The 20,926-nt window shown below is 39.1% G+C and overlaps 1 protein-coding gene across 1 annotated transcript in view; it reads left to right on the top strand.

Moving 5' to 3' along the window:
- Positions 1-20,081, top strand: part of LOC126235639 (Down syndrome cell adhesion molecule-like protein Dscam2) — a 167,781-nt gene extending 147,700 nt beyond the window's left edge. The window contains exons 12-14 of the mRNA XM_049944352.1: positions 3,911-4,087; positions 15,204-15,466; positions 19,828-20,081. Coding sequence (XP_049800309.1) covers positions 3,911-4,087; positions 15,204-15,466; positions 19,828-19,941 — 554 coding nt within the window. The 3' untranslated portion in view covers positions 19,942-20,081. The remainder of the gene's footprint in view (positions 1-3,910; positions 4,088-15,203; positions 15,467-19,827) is intronic.
- Positions 20,082-20,926: the final 845 nt, after the last annotated feature.

Genomic DNA, 20,926 nt, shown 5'->3' with positions numbered 1-20,926 from the left:
ATCATATGTGGGGGTGTAATAATACCCACTATGGGCCGTAAAGGAAGACGACCTTTGTGCACTTCAGGAAGACCACACAGCCAGGAAGAATTCAGGACTGTACACGTCTTCCATTGCACCCAAGCTGTAGGGTCATGATCAAACTTCCTGTACCACCAGGTAGACCATACATCTTCTTCAAATACAAACTATGAGGTAACAGAGCAATTGAGTTACTTTTATCAGCCTCCAGCGCCACTATGTCCACAGCAAAACTTTTAAGTTCTTTAAGTTTTTAGTGAGATGTCAAGACCATGGCATAATACCAAAATCTGTCAGAGTGATACAGTTTATTAAGACGGCCACTGCACTGAAGATAATGGAGAAGGTGTGTCATGCTATTGTGAAGGAGAGAATTTGTTATGCAAGATGAAGGTTCGATGCCATTTCAGAAGAACTCTTCCACCTACATCTGAAGAGTGCAGCTCATCTTTCTCCCGTATCATGGGACTGGGTTGATGGAGTGACTTCAGCAAAGTTTGATTGAGTGTATGAGAATGCAAGGGTTGGGGTTTTTGGGGGAGGAGACCAGACAGCGAGGTCATCAGTCTCATCGAATTAGGCAAGGATGGGGAAGGAATTCGGCCGTGCCCTTTCAAAGGAACCATCCCGGCATTTGCCTGGAGCGATTTAGTGAAATCACAGAAAACCTAAATCAGGATGGCTGGACATGGGATTGAACCGTTGTCCTCCAAAATGCAAGTTCAGTGTGCTAGCCACTGCGCCACCTCACTCGGCATGAGGATGCAAGTTCTCAGCAGATGTCAAAATTTGATTGCTTTGTGCCACAACAGCCATCACCACGGGGAATAACTGCATGACATTCCAATGTTAAATTCACCAACAGGAATTTCAAAGATGTGATGCTATCTGTTTTGGGTAAGGGATTCAATTTTGCACTTACACCAAATGCAGCAGCTCTGACAAGTTTTGTCAGTGGTGTTGAAGAAACTGTACAATGCCTTCCTATGGACACTGCCAAAGAAATAAGAAGGTAAACTTGCCGTGCTCTCTTGAAAGCTCCTTCTCAATGCAGTAATATAACCTCTGAAGAAAGGGATGCACTACAAAATCTCTGAGAGGCTCCAGACATAGTGGTGCTGAAGGCTGATAACGGTAACTCAACTGTTCTGTTACCTCGTAGTTTGTATTTGGAAATGACGTATCATCTACTTCATGTACAGGAAGACTGATCACAACCCTACAGCATGTGTGCAAAGAAATTTTAGATGGAAGAGCGATGGCTCTTTGGGACTTTCTGTTTACCATAAGCCCAATCACACTGATTTGTACTTGCACTCCTCAAGTTGCAATCACCCATCCCAAACCATGTGTATGCTTAAAACCCTTGTACACAGGGACCATACAGTGTTGGATGGAAACAGTTTACCTAAAGAGCTTGCACATTTAAGGACATTGTTCAGAGACAATAGATAGTCAACCCGGCAAATTAACAGGGCATCCTCAGCTTAAACCAAGAACAGGGAAGTGGATAAAGAGGAGAACGTGCTAGCAAAGTCCCTCGCTTGTATTTCCATCATTGGAAATACTTCCTTCAAAATAGCAAGAAGCCTTAATAATTTTCAGGTGAAAGTGATTTTCCACCCACCATCTATGATTTTGGACCTGCTGGGCAAGTCTGCAGTTACGGAACATTGTATCTGCAATGGACATTCAATGGAGTCTGATAAACATTCATTTTGGGCACAGCAACATCTTTTTGGGATTCTGCTATGAGAGAATCTGTTGAAAAATGCAGCCAGAATACTCTGATAACTGCAGCAAGCGGATGTGACAGATACAGTTAATCCTTGCAGCTCCACAAGCTAGGGTTTCTGCCACTGGGCAGTTTGGTCTTTCTGTCACCGTGACTCTGACGCATACATGGCATCAGCACACTATATAAGGCAGAGGAGAGAATGTCTTTGTCAGTCTTCTATGACTGACCTGAAGGTGACTGGCAGGTGTCCAGTTGAAATATTGTGGAAGGAAGTTTATGATGACCAGCTGCAATCCTGATATCATGTTGATACATCTTTTGTAACTTTAATGCAGTAGTTCTGCTGTCTTCTGCAGCCTCCTGATATTATGCCATTGATAACTATTGATTGTAAAGGGCAGATTATCATGACAGTGAGAAGAGAATATGATATGACGAACCTCTATATCCAATATGCAGCCCTCTTTTGGAACAGGTATTGGCTGACAGAGGGTGACTTCATGTAGAACAATTCTTTGGTTGGTGTAACTGGTGATTGTTATTCAGTATGTAAACACAGGGTTTTATCAAATATGAGATGTTTAGATCACTACCCAGAAATGTTAAACATTTGACTGCTGTGTCTGCAAGGCAGAGAAATGTAACTTTTAATGTGTGTTAGACACCATCATTTATGAAAATTGCAACACCAAGAAGGACATCTGTGTTTCAAGTGGACCATCAAACAAACAACAAGAATATGGGAAGGATAGATAGCTATCACCACATAGAAGATGTGTTGAGTTGCAGACAAGCACGGTGAAAGAGTATCTTAGAAATGTTCATCGTATGGACTACGCAAGGCAACAATATATTTCCTAAGCTGAACATTTTTTCATTGTGCCTGTCGGTGACTCAACAAACCTCTACCTGGTGGTAGTATTATGCTGTTACCTAATATGTCACCAGTGTTCACGAATTTTCCTTCCTGGACTTTGTTACTAAACAATGTGGAAAGACAGTGTAGTGCCACAGAAGACACTGAACCCAACAGTACAACATAATCAAAATTTTCATAATGTATAACGGGTGCTCACCAAGTTCAGATTGCTGTTTTAAATTGTTTGTTCAATGCAGTTACTGTGATTTTCAGCAGTGGCATCTAAATTATGAGCACACTCAACAATACAGCCCAAGAATAACATTATCTGTTAAAGTGAGGTTATTCTTCAGTATTTTGGATGACACATTTTACACAATTTCTCTTTATGATATCTTTTTGCTTTTGTTGCAGTTACTAAAATTTTCTTTTTCTTTAAGAACTATTTTCATTTACCAATGTATATTCTAACCACTCAGTAGCCACTTCAGTTTCTGCACTTCAACCTCACCTCCCTCACTATTTCCACATGCCTTACCATGTAAGGTAATGTGGCAGCATAGCAGAATTTTCCACTGCATGGGTGAGTGAGATGGAGAATGAGCTGCCGCATCATCAAGATCTCCCTGTCAGCAGCTTCAAAAATAAGTACCTCAACCATTTCAGTGACACAGCAACAAGTGATCATTGTAGCCATAACTTTTCAGTCTGTTACATTTATACAGACAAGATGGAACAGCTGCTTCGCAATGGTCATATTACATGATCCACTTTCTGGTATGACCCTTTTGTGCCCAATTAGTCCACACTTGAATCACTGCCATAACAGCGAACAAGCCAAACATCTTGAATCTGGCAGTTCCATTGTTCATTTTCCCTGTTCAATATCATTCATATACTAATACTGCACTCTTTGAAACTGACAAGCCATTCTTGCCTTTTCATTTTTACTTCATTTGATGGATGTTCATTGATTGAGTACAGCATAACACCCTTTTTTCTATTCAGTCATATGAGAGAAGACATAAACTACATACATTTTTCTCAAGCAGTCATACAGTGCAAGACAGAGAACTGAGTATACTTTCTATATGCAGTTTTAATCATTTATTCCTACACAGTCTTTAAGACTGGATTCATTCTGTTTTTTTTTTTTTTTTTTTTTTTCCATGTACCTTAAGTTTGTGCCTTTATTAAATACATCAAAAGTACATGATATTTTAATGATAGTCACCATGGTAAATTTTCTCATACAGCATAATTTTCAACCCATGTTTATTTTTTGTTTCCAGCTACAGTAGCTCCAGAACTCATAGTATATTATGGATATGGAAGAAAATCTTTTTATAGTGAGATGGCAGTAATAGTTCCTGCTGCCACTGGGATTACAATTACAATTGCTGCTGCTGCTATCCTATTCGCCTACTTGAAGAAAAGTCATACCATAATGTCTTCTAATACATACAGAGGTAAAATACAGCTAGAAAATGAAAGAGAAAAAGAAGTACAAATGAATATAATGGCAGCACTTATGGACTTAGCTGTACTATATCCTTCCCAATATGTCTGATTTCATTGAACAGTTTCTCTCCTATAGAATAATATTTCTTTCTCCCATTGCACATACTACTTTACTGTGGTAAGTTCTAAACAAAAATCCGGTTCTACAAGAGTAATTGTTAATTACACTCCTGGAAATGGAAAAAAGAACACATTGACACCGGTGTGTCAGACCCACCATACTTGCTCCGGACACTGCGAGAGGGCTGTACAAGCAATGATCACACGCACGGCACAGCGGACACACCAGGAACCGCGGTGTTGGCCGTCGAATGGCGCTAGCTGCGCAGCATTTGTGCACCGCCGCCGTCAGTGTCAGCCAGTTTGCTGGGGCATACGGAGCTCCATCGCAGTCTTTAACACTGGTAGCATGCCGCGACAGCGTGGACATGAACCGTATGTGAAGTTGACGGACTTTGAGCGAGGGCGTATAGTGGGCATGCGGGAGGCCGGGTGGACGTACCGCCGAATTGCTCAACACGTGGGGCGTGAGGTCTCCACAGTACATCGATGTTGTCGCCAGTGGTCGGCGGAAGGTGCACGTGCCCGTCGACCTGGGACCGGACCGCAGCGACGCACGGATGCACACCAAGACTGTAGGATCCTACGCAGTGCCGTAGGGGACCGCACCGCCACTTCCCAGCAAATTAGGGACACTGTTGCTCCTGGGGTATCGGCGAGGACCATTCGCAATCGTCTCCATGAAGCTGGGCTACGGTCCCGCACACCATTAGGCCGTCTGCCGTTCACGCCCCAACATCGTGCAGCCCGCCTCCAGTGGTGTCGCGACAGGCGTGAATGGAGGGACGAATGGAGACGTGTTGTCTTCAGCGATGAGAGTCACTTCTGCCTTGGTGCCAATGATGGTCGTATGCGTGTTTGGCGCTGTGCAGGTGAGCGCCACAATCAGGACTGCATACGACCGAGGCACACAGGGCCAACACCCGGCATCATGGTGTGGGGAGCGATCTCCTACACTGGCCGTACACCACTGGTGATCGTCGAGGGGACACTGAATAGTGCACGGTACATCCAAACCGTCATCGAACCCATCGTTCTACCATTCCTAGACCGGCAAGGGAACTTGCTGTTCCAACAGGACAATGCACGTCCGCATGTATCCCGTGCCACCCAACGTGCTCTAGAAGGTGTAAGTCAACTACCCTGGCCAGCAAGATCTCCGGATCTGTCCCCCATTGAGCATGTTTGGGACTGGATGAAGCGTCGTCTCACGCGGTCTGCACGTCCAGCACGAACGCAGGTCCAACTGAGGCGCCAGGTGGAAATGGCATGGCAAGCCGTTCCACAGGACTACATCCAGCATCTCTACGATCGTCTCCATGGGAGAATAGCAGCCTGCATTGCTGCGAAAGGTGGATATACACTGTACTAGTGCCGACATTGTGCATGCTCTGTTGCCTGTGTCTATGTGCCTGTGGTTCTGTCAGTGTGATCATGTGATGTATCTGACCCCAGGAATGTGTCAATAAAGTTTCCCCTTCCTGGGACAATGAATTCACGGTGTTCTTATTTCAGTTTCCAGGAGTGTATATTAACCTTACACTCTCTCTAAGTGAACATAGTGCCGCTAAAGTTCATTAATTTTAAACTGATGTTTACTGACTGTAGCTCCTGTCTACTCAAGCCAATGTAAACTCAGTCATACCTCTGGGCTTTGTGTTACAGTAATGATATTTGCTCTTTTAGCATTCTGTATGTTAGCTGGTAAGAATAGAACCCTCATAGAATCTCCGGGAGGGGACTTCCAAGGGGGAGGTTACCATGAGAAAAAGATTGAATAATCAACGAGAGAATAACGTTCTATGAGTCGGGGCGTGGAATGTCAGAAGCTTGAACGTGGTAGGGAAACTAGAGAAACTGAAAAGGGAAATGCAAAGGCTCAATCTAGATATAGTAGGGGTCAGTGAAGTGAAGTGGAAGAAAGACAAGGATTTCTGGTCAGATGAGTATCGGGTAATATCAACAGCAGCAGGAAATGGTATAACAGGTGTAGGATTCGTTACGAATAGGAAGGTAGGGCAGAGGGTGTGTTACTGTTAACAGTTCAGTGACCGGGTTGTTCTAATCATGCCAACGTCGCAAGCTGAAGATCAACAGATAGAGAAAGTGTATGAGGATATTGAAAGGGTAATACAGTATGTAAAGGGGGACGAAAATCTAATAGTCATGGGTGAGTGGAATGCAGTTGTAGGGGAAGGAGTAGAAGAAAAGGTTACAGGAGAATATGGGCTTGGGACAAGGAATGAAAGAGGAGAAAGACTAATTGAGTTCTGTAACAAGTTTCAGCTAGTAATAGCGAATACCCTGTTCAAGAATCACAAGAGGAGGAGGTATACTTGGAAAAGGCCGGGAGATATGGAAAGATTTCAATTATTTATTTATTTATTTATTCCATGTGATCTGTTGGTACACAGTGTGTTGCAGATGTCGGAAAATGTCATTTAACATTGTTAACATGTATTAATGTAAGCCTATAGTATTCTAATGTATTATATTGCTCAATGTTTTCAATTTAGCACAAACAGCAAGATTACTTGTCTAAGTATTCATTTACAGAGTAAAAACAGTGACACAACAAATATGACTTCACGGCTTTGCTAAATTCTATGTTATCTTCAATGGACTTAATATTAGTGGGAAGATTGTCGAACAGTTGGAGGCCCATGTGGAAAACTCCCTTTTGACACAGTTGAGTATTTGTTCGTATAACATGCAGGTTTGCGTTTTTACTGGTGTTGTGTTCATGTATTTGATTATTTTTTACGACTCTGGGGTCAGTTGGCACTATATGTTTTCTGAAGAATTTTAGAGTCTCAAGAATGTAGAGGCAAGGCAGTGTTAGGATTTCTAACTTTCTGAAGATGGGTTTGCAGGAGTCTCTGGGTTTGCTCCCATTAATAATCCTTAATGCTCTCTTCTGGATTCTGAATGTGCTCAGAGCAGTTGGAGCATTTCCCCAGAATATTACACCATATTTTAGGTGGGCTTGTATATAAGCGTAGTATGCACTGGTTAATGTTTTCAGGCTAGTACATGTTTTCAGCACACTCAATGCATAACAGCCAGTACAGATCCTGGCATTTACCTTTCCTGTATGTGTATTCCATTTCAAGTTATGTTGAACCCACAGACCTAGGAATTTGAAAACAGTGTTGGTATCTATTGACTGGTTATTTATAGTGACAGATGGCTGAGAGTAATTTGCATTTTGTGTTGTGTGGAAATTCATGGAAGCTGTCTTTTTGGTGTTGATGGTTAATCTGTTGATTTTTGCCCAATTGCTGAGTTGATCAGTAGCCACGTTCACAGCTTTTTGCACCGCCTCTGTATTCTCCCCTTTGAGGAGTACAGTTGTGTCATCAGCAAAAATTATTGTTTTGTGTGCATCAACATTCAGGCTCAAGTCATTAATATACAGGAGGAAAAGTAGGGGTCCCAATACTGAGCCCTGTGGAACACCTTGCTTTACAGTTTTATTACTTGATAGTATTTCGGTTATTGAGTTGCTTTGTCTATTAGTATATTTCATGCTGACTCTCTGCGTCCGATTGGTTAGGAATGTAGCAATCCAGTTGTTTGCAATTCCTCTGATACCGTAGTGTTCTAATTTTTCCAGTAATATTTTGTGGTCAACAGTGTCAAAAGCCTTTGACAGATCCAGAAATATGCCTGTTGTGGGTTGTTTTCTATCTAACAGTTCTAAAAGCGTATTTATGCAATCATATACTGCAGTTTCTGTAGATTTGTTGCTTCTGAACCCATGTTGAGCTAAACTTAGTAAACCTTTTTTTTCAATGAAGTCCATCATTTTTTTGGACATTATTTTTTCAAAAACTTTAGAAAAGCAGGATGAGATTGAGATAGGCCTGTGGTTATTCATATCTTTATTATCACCTTTTTTGAAGATAGGAATTACTTTAGAAAGTTTCAGAGCTTCAGGGAAGATACCTGCCTGGAAAGAACAGTCACAGAGGTGAGTTAATGGTTCAGCAATTGTGTGTTCACAATTTTTGATTACAACTGCTGGGATACCATCAATTCCAGCTGAATATGAATTTTTTAACTCTCTGAGGGCTTTTGCAACATCATTTTCAGTGACTTTGGTAATGAAAATTGACTCTGCACATGTGTGATATTTTTTGTTTGCTGGTTGGTAATTTGTGTTAGGATTATTTTGGACCAGTTTTTCAGCTATGCTTGTAAAGAAATTGTTGAATGAGTTCACCACTACTTCGGGATTAGGTATATATTCATTGTGGAGTTTGATTTCTATGTTCGTATGTGAAGCTTTCATTTCCCCTCTTTCCCTTTTTATGATATTCCACATTGCTATTACTTTATTGCTCGATTTGTCAATGTACTCATCATTCTGCATCCTTTTTGCTTGTCTTATCACTCTTCTTAGGATACATGTGTAGTTTTTATAGTATTCTGTTAGTTGGGGGGAGTCACTACTTTGTTTACATAACATGTGGAGTATTCTTTTATGTTTGCAAGAGATTTTTATAGCTGGTGTAATCCAACTCTTGTTTCTATTATTATTTATTCTTACTGGTTTTTGCGGAAAGGCCTCTTCAAAGTGGTGGATCATTTTGTCAAGAAATATGTTGAATTTCGTGTTGACATCTTTGACTGTGTACATCTCTGTCCACTTTTCTTTACTAAGGAGGGCATTTAGCTTGTTCAAGTTCTCTTGGGTGAAAAACCTTCGTAAAGTTTTAGGTGGGGCTGGGTTTGAGGTATCTTTGCTAACATCGACCTTTAGAATGACAGCTTGGTGGTCACTGAATCCTGCATTGTATACTTCTAGAGTTGGGTTAAGTTTATTTCTATTTGCAAAAATTTGATCTAGAGCTGTCTTGGATGTAGGTGTTATTCTAGTGGGCTCGTTTACAAGGCCATGCAGATTATAAGTTTTTGCAATGTTAATCAATGTTTCCCTGTTTCTGTTGTGGGTGAGAAAGTCTATATTAAAGTCACCACATATAATCACCTCCTGTTTCCACTGACTTATTTTGGATAAAAACAAGTCCATTTTTAACAGAAAATCATTAATACTATTGGAGGGGGGAGGGTAGATTGTAGCTACAATTAGATTTAGATCTGTAAGCTTTATGGCTGCACATTCAAAGATCTTATCTGTTCCTATTTCCTTTAGGGTAGGAAGTGGGCTATATTCAATGTGTTGTTTGATGAAGATGGCAACCCCACCATGTCCATCGTTTGATCTGGAGTAGTGTTCACACAATTTGAAGTTGGGTAGTGAGATTAGCTTAACCACATCAGTGCAGAGCCAATGCTCTGCTAGGCATACTACTGAGATATCACTGAGTTCACTGGTCAGCAAAATGCTTAAGTCATCAGTTTTGTTGCTCAAGGATTGGACATTGTGATAATAGATTTTCAGGTCTGAGTGTGGTTTACTCAGGGGGCTCGAAGTCATATTTACTGTGTCACTGACCTTTAGTTTAAATTGTGCTGTATTCCAGGTATGCAGACTTCTGAGCAGTTGTGCTGGTTCTGTTGGTCGTCCTTGGGTGCCATCTCATCTTCCAGGTGGGCCTGAAAAGTATCCACATGCACTTCACACTGTTGAGGCATCACATTGACGTTTTGGAGGGATGTCTCGATAATGTTCACCATCCCATTTTTGATCCTTTCAGGTTCCTGACCTTTTTGAGGGGTCAGGGGGTTTGTGTTTCGTCTCTGTGACTTCTTGACCCATTTGTCTAGTGTAGTTTGCACAGTATGGCCACTATTACTCTTTTTATTTCCCATCCTGTTTGTCTTTATCCAATTGCTTATTAGCGTCTGTTTATGGTTTCTGACTTTTGGTTTCTTATTGTCACTCATAGTTGTCAAGAAGGCCAGTCTACTGCAGATAATCTCCTTGCCACATTTGTTTAGGTGTAGGCCATGTGTTGTGAAATGGTTTCTGGCTAGTCTCTCTATTTCAAAGTTCACAGCAATTCTTTTTTTGTACGCGTGTTTAGCTAAATTCAGAGCCTGAATCAGGTGGAGGTTTGCAGTATTAATTTTACTATTTAAATTTTGAACATCATATCTCCTGGGTATAGGATGGATAATGATATTCATTTTGTGACTTAGAGCGATTATTGGATCCAATGGTTCTACCACATGCTTCAACATTAGATCGAGAGGTTTGTCTATGTCGTTAGAACCCCCTATTACAATCAAAGTATCACGTGTACCGAAGCTTCTTGTCAAATATTCTGCGTTTTTTATCACTTCTTTTAGTGGGGCGCCAGGTTTTACTATGCTTTTTACCTGGTATGAGGGCCCTAGTTTGTCTTGCAGTATTTGAGCACAGTCTCTTCCATGACTGTCACTTAATATTAGTACTTTCATTTTTTCCGAGATTTTCTTGCTATGTAACGTTCTGGAATTTCTGTCGTTTTTGTCCTGCACATATATTGGTGCTTGAGAGATTATGTTCGTCGCCGGATTATTCATACACTTTGTGGGGGATAGTTCACTTTGGGTTGATCTTTGCGTAAGATATTGAGCAAAGTTAGACTGCAAATTGACCTTGCTAGCATCTTGGACCCGGCGGTTATCAGTAGTTACACTTTTAAAATCACTTTCTTGATCCATTTCACGTAGGCGTACCCCCACATTAGCTTTGTTTTCAGTTGCAGTTTGTTTACATTCAGATTTTACAGGGCTACGATCACACGTGGCGCTAGACAACACACGATTTCTGAGCATTGCATTCTGAGCACGATTTACACCTTGACTATTTCTCGTAGTACGTTGTCCCGTCAAACGCCAGTTTTTGTTACCGATATTTACGTTCGGTGTGCGGATAAAGAGTTCATTGTTCGTGGTTTTATTGGTTACTGCCACTTCAAGTTCATTACACTTCACTAATAGTTCATGATACTTCACCAGTAGGCTTTCAAGCTTCAGGTTGAGGTCCATTATTTCTTGTTTCAATGACGTAATTATGTGATCCTGCGTTTTTAGAGTATTGTTTACTTTGGATTCAGCTGCTTGTATGATGCACTGGCGGCATGTCCACTGTTCTTCACTGTTAAAGTATTTCAGGTTAACTTTGACGCATTTTTCGTGATACCAGTAATTACAGTTAATACACAGAATACCTCGTATAACTCTTTTCGAACATATTTTGCACTTATTATGGTCGAAATTCGTTGGAACTGCGGGATCGGCAATTTGTACACTTTTACCCGGCGCCATCTTACATCATGGTCAGACAGAGATTCTGAAATCAGATACTGGATTGTAAGGCGTACCCAGGAGCAGATATAGACTCAGATCACAATATAGTAGTGATGAAAAGTAGGCTGAAGTTCAAGACATTAGTCAAGAAGAATCAATACGCAAAGAAGCGGGATACGGAAGTACTAACGAATGACAAGATATGTTTGAAGTTCTCTAACGCTATAGATACAGCAATAAGGAATAGCGCAGTAGGCAGTACAGTTGAAGAGGAATGGACATCTCTAAAAAGGGCCATCACAGAAGTTGGGAAGGAAAACATAGGTACAAAGAAGGTAGCTGCGAAGAAACCATGGGTAACAGAAGAAATACTTCAGTTGATTGATGAAAGGGGGAAGTACAAACATGTTCTGGGAAAATCAGGAATACAGAAATACAAGTCGCTGAGGAATGAAATAAATAGGAAGTGCAGGGAAGCTAAGACGAAATGGCTGCAGGAAAAATGTGAAGACATCGAAAAAGGTATGATTGTCGGAAGGACAGACTCGGCATACAGGAAAGTCAAAACAACCTTTGGAATTCCACTGTTAAATGCAGAGGAGAGAGCAGATAGGTGGAAAGAATACATTGAAAGCCTCTATGAGGGTGAAGATTTGTCTGATGTGATAGAAGAAGAAACAGGAGTCAATTTAGAAGAGATAGGGGATCCAGTATTAGAATCGGAATTTAAAAGAGCTTTGGAGGACTTATGGTCAAATAAGGCAGAAGGGATAGATAACATTCCATCAGAATTTCTAAAATCATTGGGGGAAGTGGCAACAAAATGACTAGTCACGTTGGTGTGTAGAATATATGAGTCTGGCGACATACCATCTGACTTTCTGAAAAGCATCATCCACACAATTCCGAAGACGGCAAGAGCTGACAAGTGCGAAAATTATCACACATTCAGCTTAACAGCTCATGCATTGAAGCTGCTTACAAGAATAATATACAGAAGAATGGAAAAGAAAATTGAGAATGCGCTAGGTGACGATCAGTTTGGCTTGAGGAAAAGTAAAGGGACGAGAGAGGCAATTCTGACGTTACGGCTAATAAGGGAAGCAAGGCTAAAGAAAAATCAGGACACTTTCATAGGATTTGTCGACCTGGAAAAAGCGTTCGACAATATAAAATGGTGCAAGCTGTTCAAGATTCTGAAAAAAGTAGGGGTAAGCTATAGGGAGAGACGGGTCATATATACAATATGTACAACAACCAAGGGGGAATAATAAGAATCGACGATCAAGAACGAAGTGCTCGTATTAAGAAGGGTGTTAGATAAGGCTGCAGCCTTTCACCCCTACTCTTCAATCTGTACATCAAGGAAGCAATGACGGAAATAAAAGAAGGGTTCAGGAGTGGAATTAAAATACAAGGTGAAAGGATATCAATGATACATTTCGCTGATGACATTGCTATCCTGAGTGAAAGTGAAGAAGAATTAAATGATCTGCTGAACGGAGTGAACAGTCTAATGAGTACACAGTATGGTTTGAGAGTAAATCGGAGAAAGACGAAGGTAATGAGAAGTAGTAGAAATGAGAACAGCGAGAAACTTAACATCAGGATTGATGGTCACGAAGTCAATGAAGTTAAGGAATTCTGCTACCTAGGCAGTAAAATAACCAATGATGGACAGAGTAAGGAGGACATCAAAAGCAGACTCGCTATGGCAAAAAAGGCATTTCTGGCCAAGAGAAGTCTACTAATATCAAATACCAGCCTTAATTTAAGGAAAAAATTTCTGAGGATGTACGTCTGGAGTACAGCATTGTATGGTAGTGAAACATGGACTGTGGGAAAACCGGAACAGAAGAGAATCGAAGAATTTGAGATGTGGTGCTATAGACGAATGTTGAAAATTAGGTGGACTGATAAGGTAAGGAATGAGGAGGTTCTACGCAGAATCGGAGAGGAAAGGAATAAGTGGAAAACACTGATAAGGAGAAGGGACAGGATGATAGGACATCTGCTAAGACATGAGGGAATGACTTACATGGTACTAGAGGGAGCTGTAGAGGGCAAAAACTGTAGAGGAAGACAGAGATTAGAATACGTCAAGCAAATAATTGAGGATGTAGGTTGCAAGTGCTACTCTGAGATGAAGAGGTTAGCACAGGAAAGGAATTCGTGGCGGGCCGCATCAAACCAGTCAGTAGACTGACTGATGACCCAAAAAAAAAAAAAAGGATCACTATGCTGTCTGTCTGCCTGACTGTTAAGATCCCTTTTTCTCAGAAGTGGGTATAGAGCTATGAAGCTAAAATTTGTGTCACACACTAAGGTCTATGGTCCCTTGGAAGGGTAAACTTCTCAGTCAATGCAATCAAAGGATACTGTCATTTTTTTGTTACTCACAAACTCACTCATCAAAGCCTATAGGGTACTTTACATTGACCTAGAATCATGAAATTTGGCAAGAAGCAGGATTTCACAGTACAAATAAAAGAAAAAATCCAAAAATTATTAATTTGTAACTATATCACATAAGAAAAATTTTTACTTTTAAATACTTACATTGCATTCATAATCTGTTGAAAGTCTCAGGAACTGCTGTAGGGATTTTGATCTGGTTTTCAATAATAGGTAGTGTGATTCACGAGGAAGGTTTGTGTGAATAATTTAAAAATATTTCATGCTAATTGACTGAGTTGTGAGGAAGTGAAGTCTCCTGGCCCTGTGAAAATGATGTCTTTACCATCTAGTGGTGATAGGTAAAAGACCACAAAACTACTGTGCTAAGAAATCTGTGACATGTACAGCATCTGTAATATTTCCAGAGCAAAGTAATGCTGGTAATTGATGCAGGATTGCACTTCCATTGTTTGGGATTACATTTTGACATCCCATAAAGTATCAACTGAAACGTTCCACAGAGAAATTCTGCATTTTCATGACTACAATAACACCATGGCTCGCTGAACCATTTTCTTCTGCCATATCTTACCAATAATCGCAACAGGGATGAGAGCAGACAATGCATCTACAATAGCCAGTTAGCATAGCATCTTAATATAACTCCAAAAGTAATAAAATAAATGAAAATTACAACAGTGAATAAAAATTACAGAAACATTTAACCATAAAATTAAAACATTCTTGAACATCTTGGAATTCCTAGCACCAGTATCTTGCCAGTATCAATATTGATAGCAGGAAATTGTCAAGATTCTCGATCCCCAGGATGGATTAACTTTCTACTCACGTAATTAAGTTTGAATATGTAACCCTGAGTGCCTGAGGTGCATTTGTCTAGATTTTTATAGGTATTTACATGTAATACTAAAGTCAGTACATATCTCTGTAATCACTGGTAACAGAATGAAAGTGGCTGTAACTTCATATTAGCAGAGTGTTATAGAACAGTTATAGAACATTATTTTACAGCAATATTTTTATATAGCTGTTTCAGACATGCTACAATACTGTGAAATATAAATTATCCAAATATTTTCCTATGTTAGGGTTTATTATTTCAGAAAGAATTTATGTCACATGTTTCTTCAAATTCACATTGTTATGAAGTACTACTATAGTAAGTTGCAGACCATTATTGACACTGATATTAAAATAATAATATTTATTCTCCATAATGGAATAATGACATTGTGACACTCAATATTTGGTGATTTCATTTTCACTTAAATTCACAGACCTGAACTGCTTCTTGCTATATTTTCTTCCATATCTATGTAGAAGTGTATGTTACACTTTTAAGGGACACAAAAGAATTACTGATGGCACTGATGGTATTCATAGATAAACATGAAGATCCTGAGCAGCTGTCAGACTTGGGCAAGAAAGTGTTGCAGGACAGAGCTGACAGCTCAGACTGTGGAAAAATGTCTCCAAGCTTGCAAGAACCAGTTTACCTGCCGACTCCAGTGCGTGTCTCTCTTGGATACAGGCAGGACATCAGTCCCTATGCCACCTTTCAGGTTCCAGCACCTGGAGGTCCTGACTGTTCTGACTGTGAAGAGGATTTAGAGCCACATGACCGGAATCATAAGCTTGCAGACAAGGTGAATCTTTAGAAAAACAAAAACATTGTCATATATTTGTAGTCATACTGTGAATTTAGAAATTTACCCAGTGAAGTGGATATTCAGATAAATTTCAGGGATGCAGCCAGAGATTCTGACATACACTTACATCTACTGGGATAATGTTACTAAGGAGGCAGTTGAGATTAAATAGAAAGTGACTTTTTAAATAGAGACAAGGCTTTAAATTATGCTTGGAATCCTGCTCTCTACTTGATTGTACTCAGAAGGACATAGTTAATGCTGGGTGCTCACTTGCTGGTAATTTATATTAACTATTATCAATAATTTCTGATGTTGATCATTTTTGGTTCTGTATTGGTGATGGTGGTGGTAGTGTTTACAGAGAGAGAGAGAGAGAGAGAGAGAGAGAGAGAGAGAGAGAGAGAGAGTGTGTGTGTGTGTGTGTGAGGGAAAGAGAGAGAGAGTCTTTATCTTCCTGCCTGATTATGCCCCAAGGTTTTAAATTTTATTGCACACTGCTCACTTGCTGCATTTGTACCTTGAAAAATTGGCACATGTTAAAGACATCCTCCAAGTTGTTTGAACATTTTATGTGCTGGAAGAAACTCTAGTGTCACATAGTAGATCTGTTTCTAGACGAGCATGCAAGGTAGTTTCAGATGGTGGAAGCTTCGGCAAGTTTGTCAGTGAACTTGGAGAGTGATTGTTTGTCACTGCAAGCTACCTGACAGTAGCAGCCCCTTAAATGACGAATACTCTCTTCAATGCCAGTGTGATAATTTATTTGATAAATTTGGATTCTCAGAGAAATTGAATTTCCCTGGAAACCTCAGGGAAGAGACTCATATTTCTACTGTTTCTACTCTTTGTTGACTGAAACATCTATTGAGACATTTTGGTAAAAATAAGTGTGTGAGATTGTGCTTTGGAAAGCAATCATTTATTAAATCATCACAGGAGGGAAGTCAAAACAGTGTCCTGAGTTGTTATAGAGCTGGTTGCTCAGATTTGATTGTCCCCTGCCTACAGCTACATAATGTAGAAGTCTTTGCCACTGGCTGGTGTTTCATAGCCTTCCATGCCCATTTCCCAATGCTTTATTACAGCACATATGATTATTATTTTTTTTTTTTTACTTGTTCACACTAAAGCAAAGGCTAGTTTTCAATTCTACAGCTATTTTTCATTCAACACATATATTTTACACAAATACTGTGTACTTCACAAAATGAAGAATTTACTATCCTGTAACTGCAATATGAATGAGTCACAGAGGCAGTGAACTCATACAAATAACTGAAAGCAACAATTTGCATGGATATGAAATTAATAAGCAGATTTTTGTTCACGGGTAGTGTACTAGAAAAATGCAGTCTGTAAAGGAGACTGCTTACAAAAACTTGTGTGATCCATCCTAGAATATTGTCCAAGTGTGTCGGACAATACTAAATGGAACTAACAGTAGATATAGAATGGTCACAGGTTTATCAGATGCAGGCGAGAGTTATAACATGGATGCTGGAAAAACTGCTTGGAAATATACACCAAAAAACTTGCAAAAGGCTTCTTATAAGATTTCAAGAGGTAATATTAAGTAAGGAATTTAGGTATGTACTATATATAACTCCCATAGGCACTGTAGAGACAGAATGAGACTAATTACAGCGACACAGAGGCATTTAAATAGCCATGCTTCCTGTGCTCTCTATGCAGGTCCAGTGGGATGGATTGCTAATATGTGGTACAATGGCAAGTACCCTCAGCCAGGCACTTTGAAGTATTCACAACCTGTTTGTGTGCCTCTACAGTCTCCTGGATGTTCAGCTTCACAAGTCTTCCTCCTGTCATTATGTAGTGTTACAAAACATTGTTAAATAAATGTGAACAACCACTTTGAATTTACCTTTTCATTCTCTTCACCGTTCTTGACACAATACTGGTTTCAATGTTCAGCTTTCTTGAAATGCACTAATAGAAGTTTGGTAATACAGATCTGTAAGCAACACATACTATTCAGAGGTTCCGCAAATTTGCAAGTAGATAGATAGATATACAGATACATAGAAGTTGAGATATTGAATGCATGGTAACAACATAGTGACTGCATAACTTAATGTCCACCTCCGACTGACTGTATAAATAATGCATTAGTTTGCCAACTGATTGAATAGTCTTCTCTGATTGACTGCACTTTTGTGTGCAGTGCCTATACAGAGAAGCATGTGATATAGTAATCACAATTGCATTTTGAGTATTAACATTAAAGACAGGAAAAATGAAACATACAAAAATAAATTAGACACTGAAGTTATTGTGATTAACTATAAGCTGTACAATCAAAACACGGTGAACTGATAAGCAGTAATGTACGAAGTGAAGGTTTTTCTGTGTGCTGAAAATTTTAAACTCTCCTGAGAATTTTCAGGAAAGATACATTTTATGTTTTGGATATTTCATAAACTAATATGTTATTTTAAGAAATTTATGAATTTTCAAAAACAGAAAATGCCTGGCTACATAGCTATGGCAGTAGAATTTTGACAGGATTGCATTTTTTCTGAAATACAAAAATTTTGAATACCTACAAGTAACTTCTGAAATATGTGGTTTTTGGAAAAGCCTAATGCTTTTGTGAGAGAGGTAAGTGTGCGCTTGCAAATAAGCTTTGTGTGGTTTACATGACACTAAAATTGTAAATATTTCCTTAAATAAAATGCTTCCACATAAAATGAATATACCATTATCATCAGTAGTCTCAAATCCATACTGTTAGTAATAAGGTTTTGTTAAATGCTTCATGAATAAGAATTTAGTAATTTTAAGTACCTTTGTGTGTAGATTATGTGTATAATGCAGAACAAAACAAATATTTAGGGAGCAGAATTGTAGCGAGTGGAACCATTCCACATTGATGTGTCTCAACTTGACAAAGGCCTTCACAAATTTAGGTGAAGTTGACTTATAAGACATATGATAAGTTGTTGCACAAATCTATTGGAAGGAAGTATGAGATCCTAGTGAAGGAAAGTGCAACCAAGAAGAAGAAATAATTTTATAGACTCTATAAAACAGGGATGCACTGATGCAGAAATAAAAGACTGTCCCTGAAAAGAATATTTATGATAAGTAGATGTCAATACATGCTACTCACCAATCTGTTGACTGAGAAAATTAATGAAGAATGGAACAAGTATTTCATTTAAATTTTTGGCTTATTTCAGGTACATATAAAACTCTATCTTCTCTCAAATTGTGTCGTATATTGTTATATTAAATACAACAAATTTTTACATTATGTTGCAGCAATCTGAGGTTCTTTAGGTGAAATGACAGAAATTCACTTGTTTCCAACCTCAAAAAATTATGTCTCAGCTAATTGCCTTGTGCAATGTTATTGTGCATGCCTGCTTCATCAGTTTTGTCTGTGGTGCACAGTTATGCCCCTTTGAAGAAACCAATCTAGAGCAGGAGGCCTCATGCATTTGAGGAAATTACAAAACAACATCTTTTACTCACAAATGTGAAGAAAACTACTTGTTATTCATGTTCTTATTGCCAATAAGGTTTTTTTTTCTTTGTTGTTGTTGTGGTCTTCAGTCCTGAGACTGGTTTGATGCAGCTCTCCATGCTACTCTATCCTGTGCAAGCTTCTTCATCTCCCAGTACCTACTGCAACCTACATCCTTCTGAATCTGCTTAGTGTATTCATCTCTTGGTCTCCCTCTACGATTTTTACCCTCCACGCTGCCCTCCAATGCTAAATTTGTGATTCCTTGATGCCTCAAAACATGTCCTGCAAACTGATCCCTTCTTCTAGTCAAGTTGTGTCACAAACTTCTCTTCTCCCCAATCCTATTCAATATCTCCTCATTAGTTACGTGAACTACCCACCTTATCTTCAGCATTACTCTTTACTACCTGCTATTATGCACAAAGAATGACTTGGAACTTCTCAGATTGGCTGCTGGGAGTAGAGGAATCAGGAAACATAGGTTTACAGGACTTGTTTCTGTACAGTACAAATGTTAGTTGGCAAAAACTAATTTACGTGATAGCACTGTTTAGAAGTATTTCGTAATATATAGCAAAAAAATTTGAGTTTCCAATTCACAAAACATTAAAATGATTGCTACACCAAAGTCTAACTTCCATTTTTGTTTCTGGTGCATGTTTGTTCTCTTCATGTGATGCCTGCCTTTGAGGCTAGTGTATGTGCATGGCACAGACCATATACAGTTACACTCAGCACGTACCTCATGAAACGCTGTGTTACCGTGTATGCTTACTGTTTGTAACTTTCAGCTGGTTTTGCATTGTGTTAAAACTGATTTATCAATACTTTATCACTTCATATGTGTTTTTAAACTTTATTGTAGGATGGAAGCAGCACAGATTCAACATACTCCAAAATTCACAGGAAACTTCAACATGGAAACGAAACACCTGAGTGGATACCCTTACATAATTTGTACCAAGCACATAGGTATTAATAACACCTGCAACTTTTCAGGCAGCCACTATCAAGTGTTGTGGAGAAAGTTTTCAGTGTAAGCAAGATGTTAACAGACAGTGGTAAAGATGATGAAGCAAGTTAAACTTACCAAGTGCCTTTTGACTAAAGAAAACACTATTTATTAGCTCCAGTGTAATTGTCAGTTTTTATACATTTATATAAATGATTTCATGTTTCAAAGAGGAGCTGATTGTATTCACATGTGACAATAATGCCTCTGCTAGTGATGTAAACTCATGGATTAAATACAAAATATACTTCTTCAAATTCCCTATTTTTAAGTTATTTCTTTTGTAATTTATTGTAAATAGCCTTTCTAGCAAATCTGAACTAATGCTTACAAGTTTTGAAACTACAGTGCTCCTGATGCCTCCCAAAATGCTCTGCATTATAAACACAAATAGTGATGTCCTGTTAGTAGTAGTAGTAGTAGCTTTATTCATCTGTAGATCTCTTTTTACAAGGATATGTGACATGTCACAGTATTTACAAGTTTAGATCAATTTAAAATAAGCTAATTCGTATACACATATATTTACAGACTTCTAGTTAGAGACAATGATTAGATTTACTCCTGGTTACAATAATTTTTTACAAATAACTTATTAAATAATGGAATGCCACACTGTTCGCTCATATCTCACTATCAGACACTGCTCACACTATAGACACATTGTTTCATAACACTTCACTCACTACACACACACACACACACACACTCACTCACTCACTGGTAATCTCTGGGCCATTTTCTGTACCACAGCTAACCATTTGCTATCCTGAAAAACTGATTCAGCATCCCTCCTTAATGAGTGAGATGTAGAGCTCAGAAAGAGGAAGAGGTGTTAGTATTGTGCTATGCATAGCTTGGGGTTAAGTATTTCTAGAAAGGAAAAAAAAACAAAGTGAAGGTGTTATGTGGACTGTTGGATATTTTATAATCATTGTTATTTATTTGTATA

The sequence above is a fragment of the Schistocerca nitens genome, chromosome 2 (assembly GCF_023898315.1).
Source record: "Schistocerca nitens isolate TAMUIC-IGC-003100 chromosome 2, iqSchNite1.1, whole genome shotgun sequence".
Taxonomy (NCBI): Eukaryota; Metazoa; Arthropoda; class Insecta; order Orthoptera; family Acrididae; genus Schistocerca; species Schistocerca nitens.
This window is presented reverse-complemented; position numbering and strand designations above follow the sequence as displayed.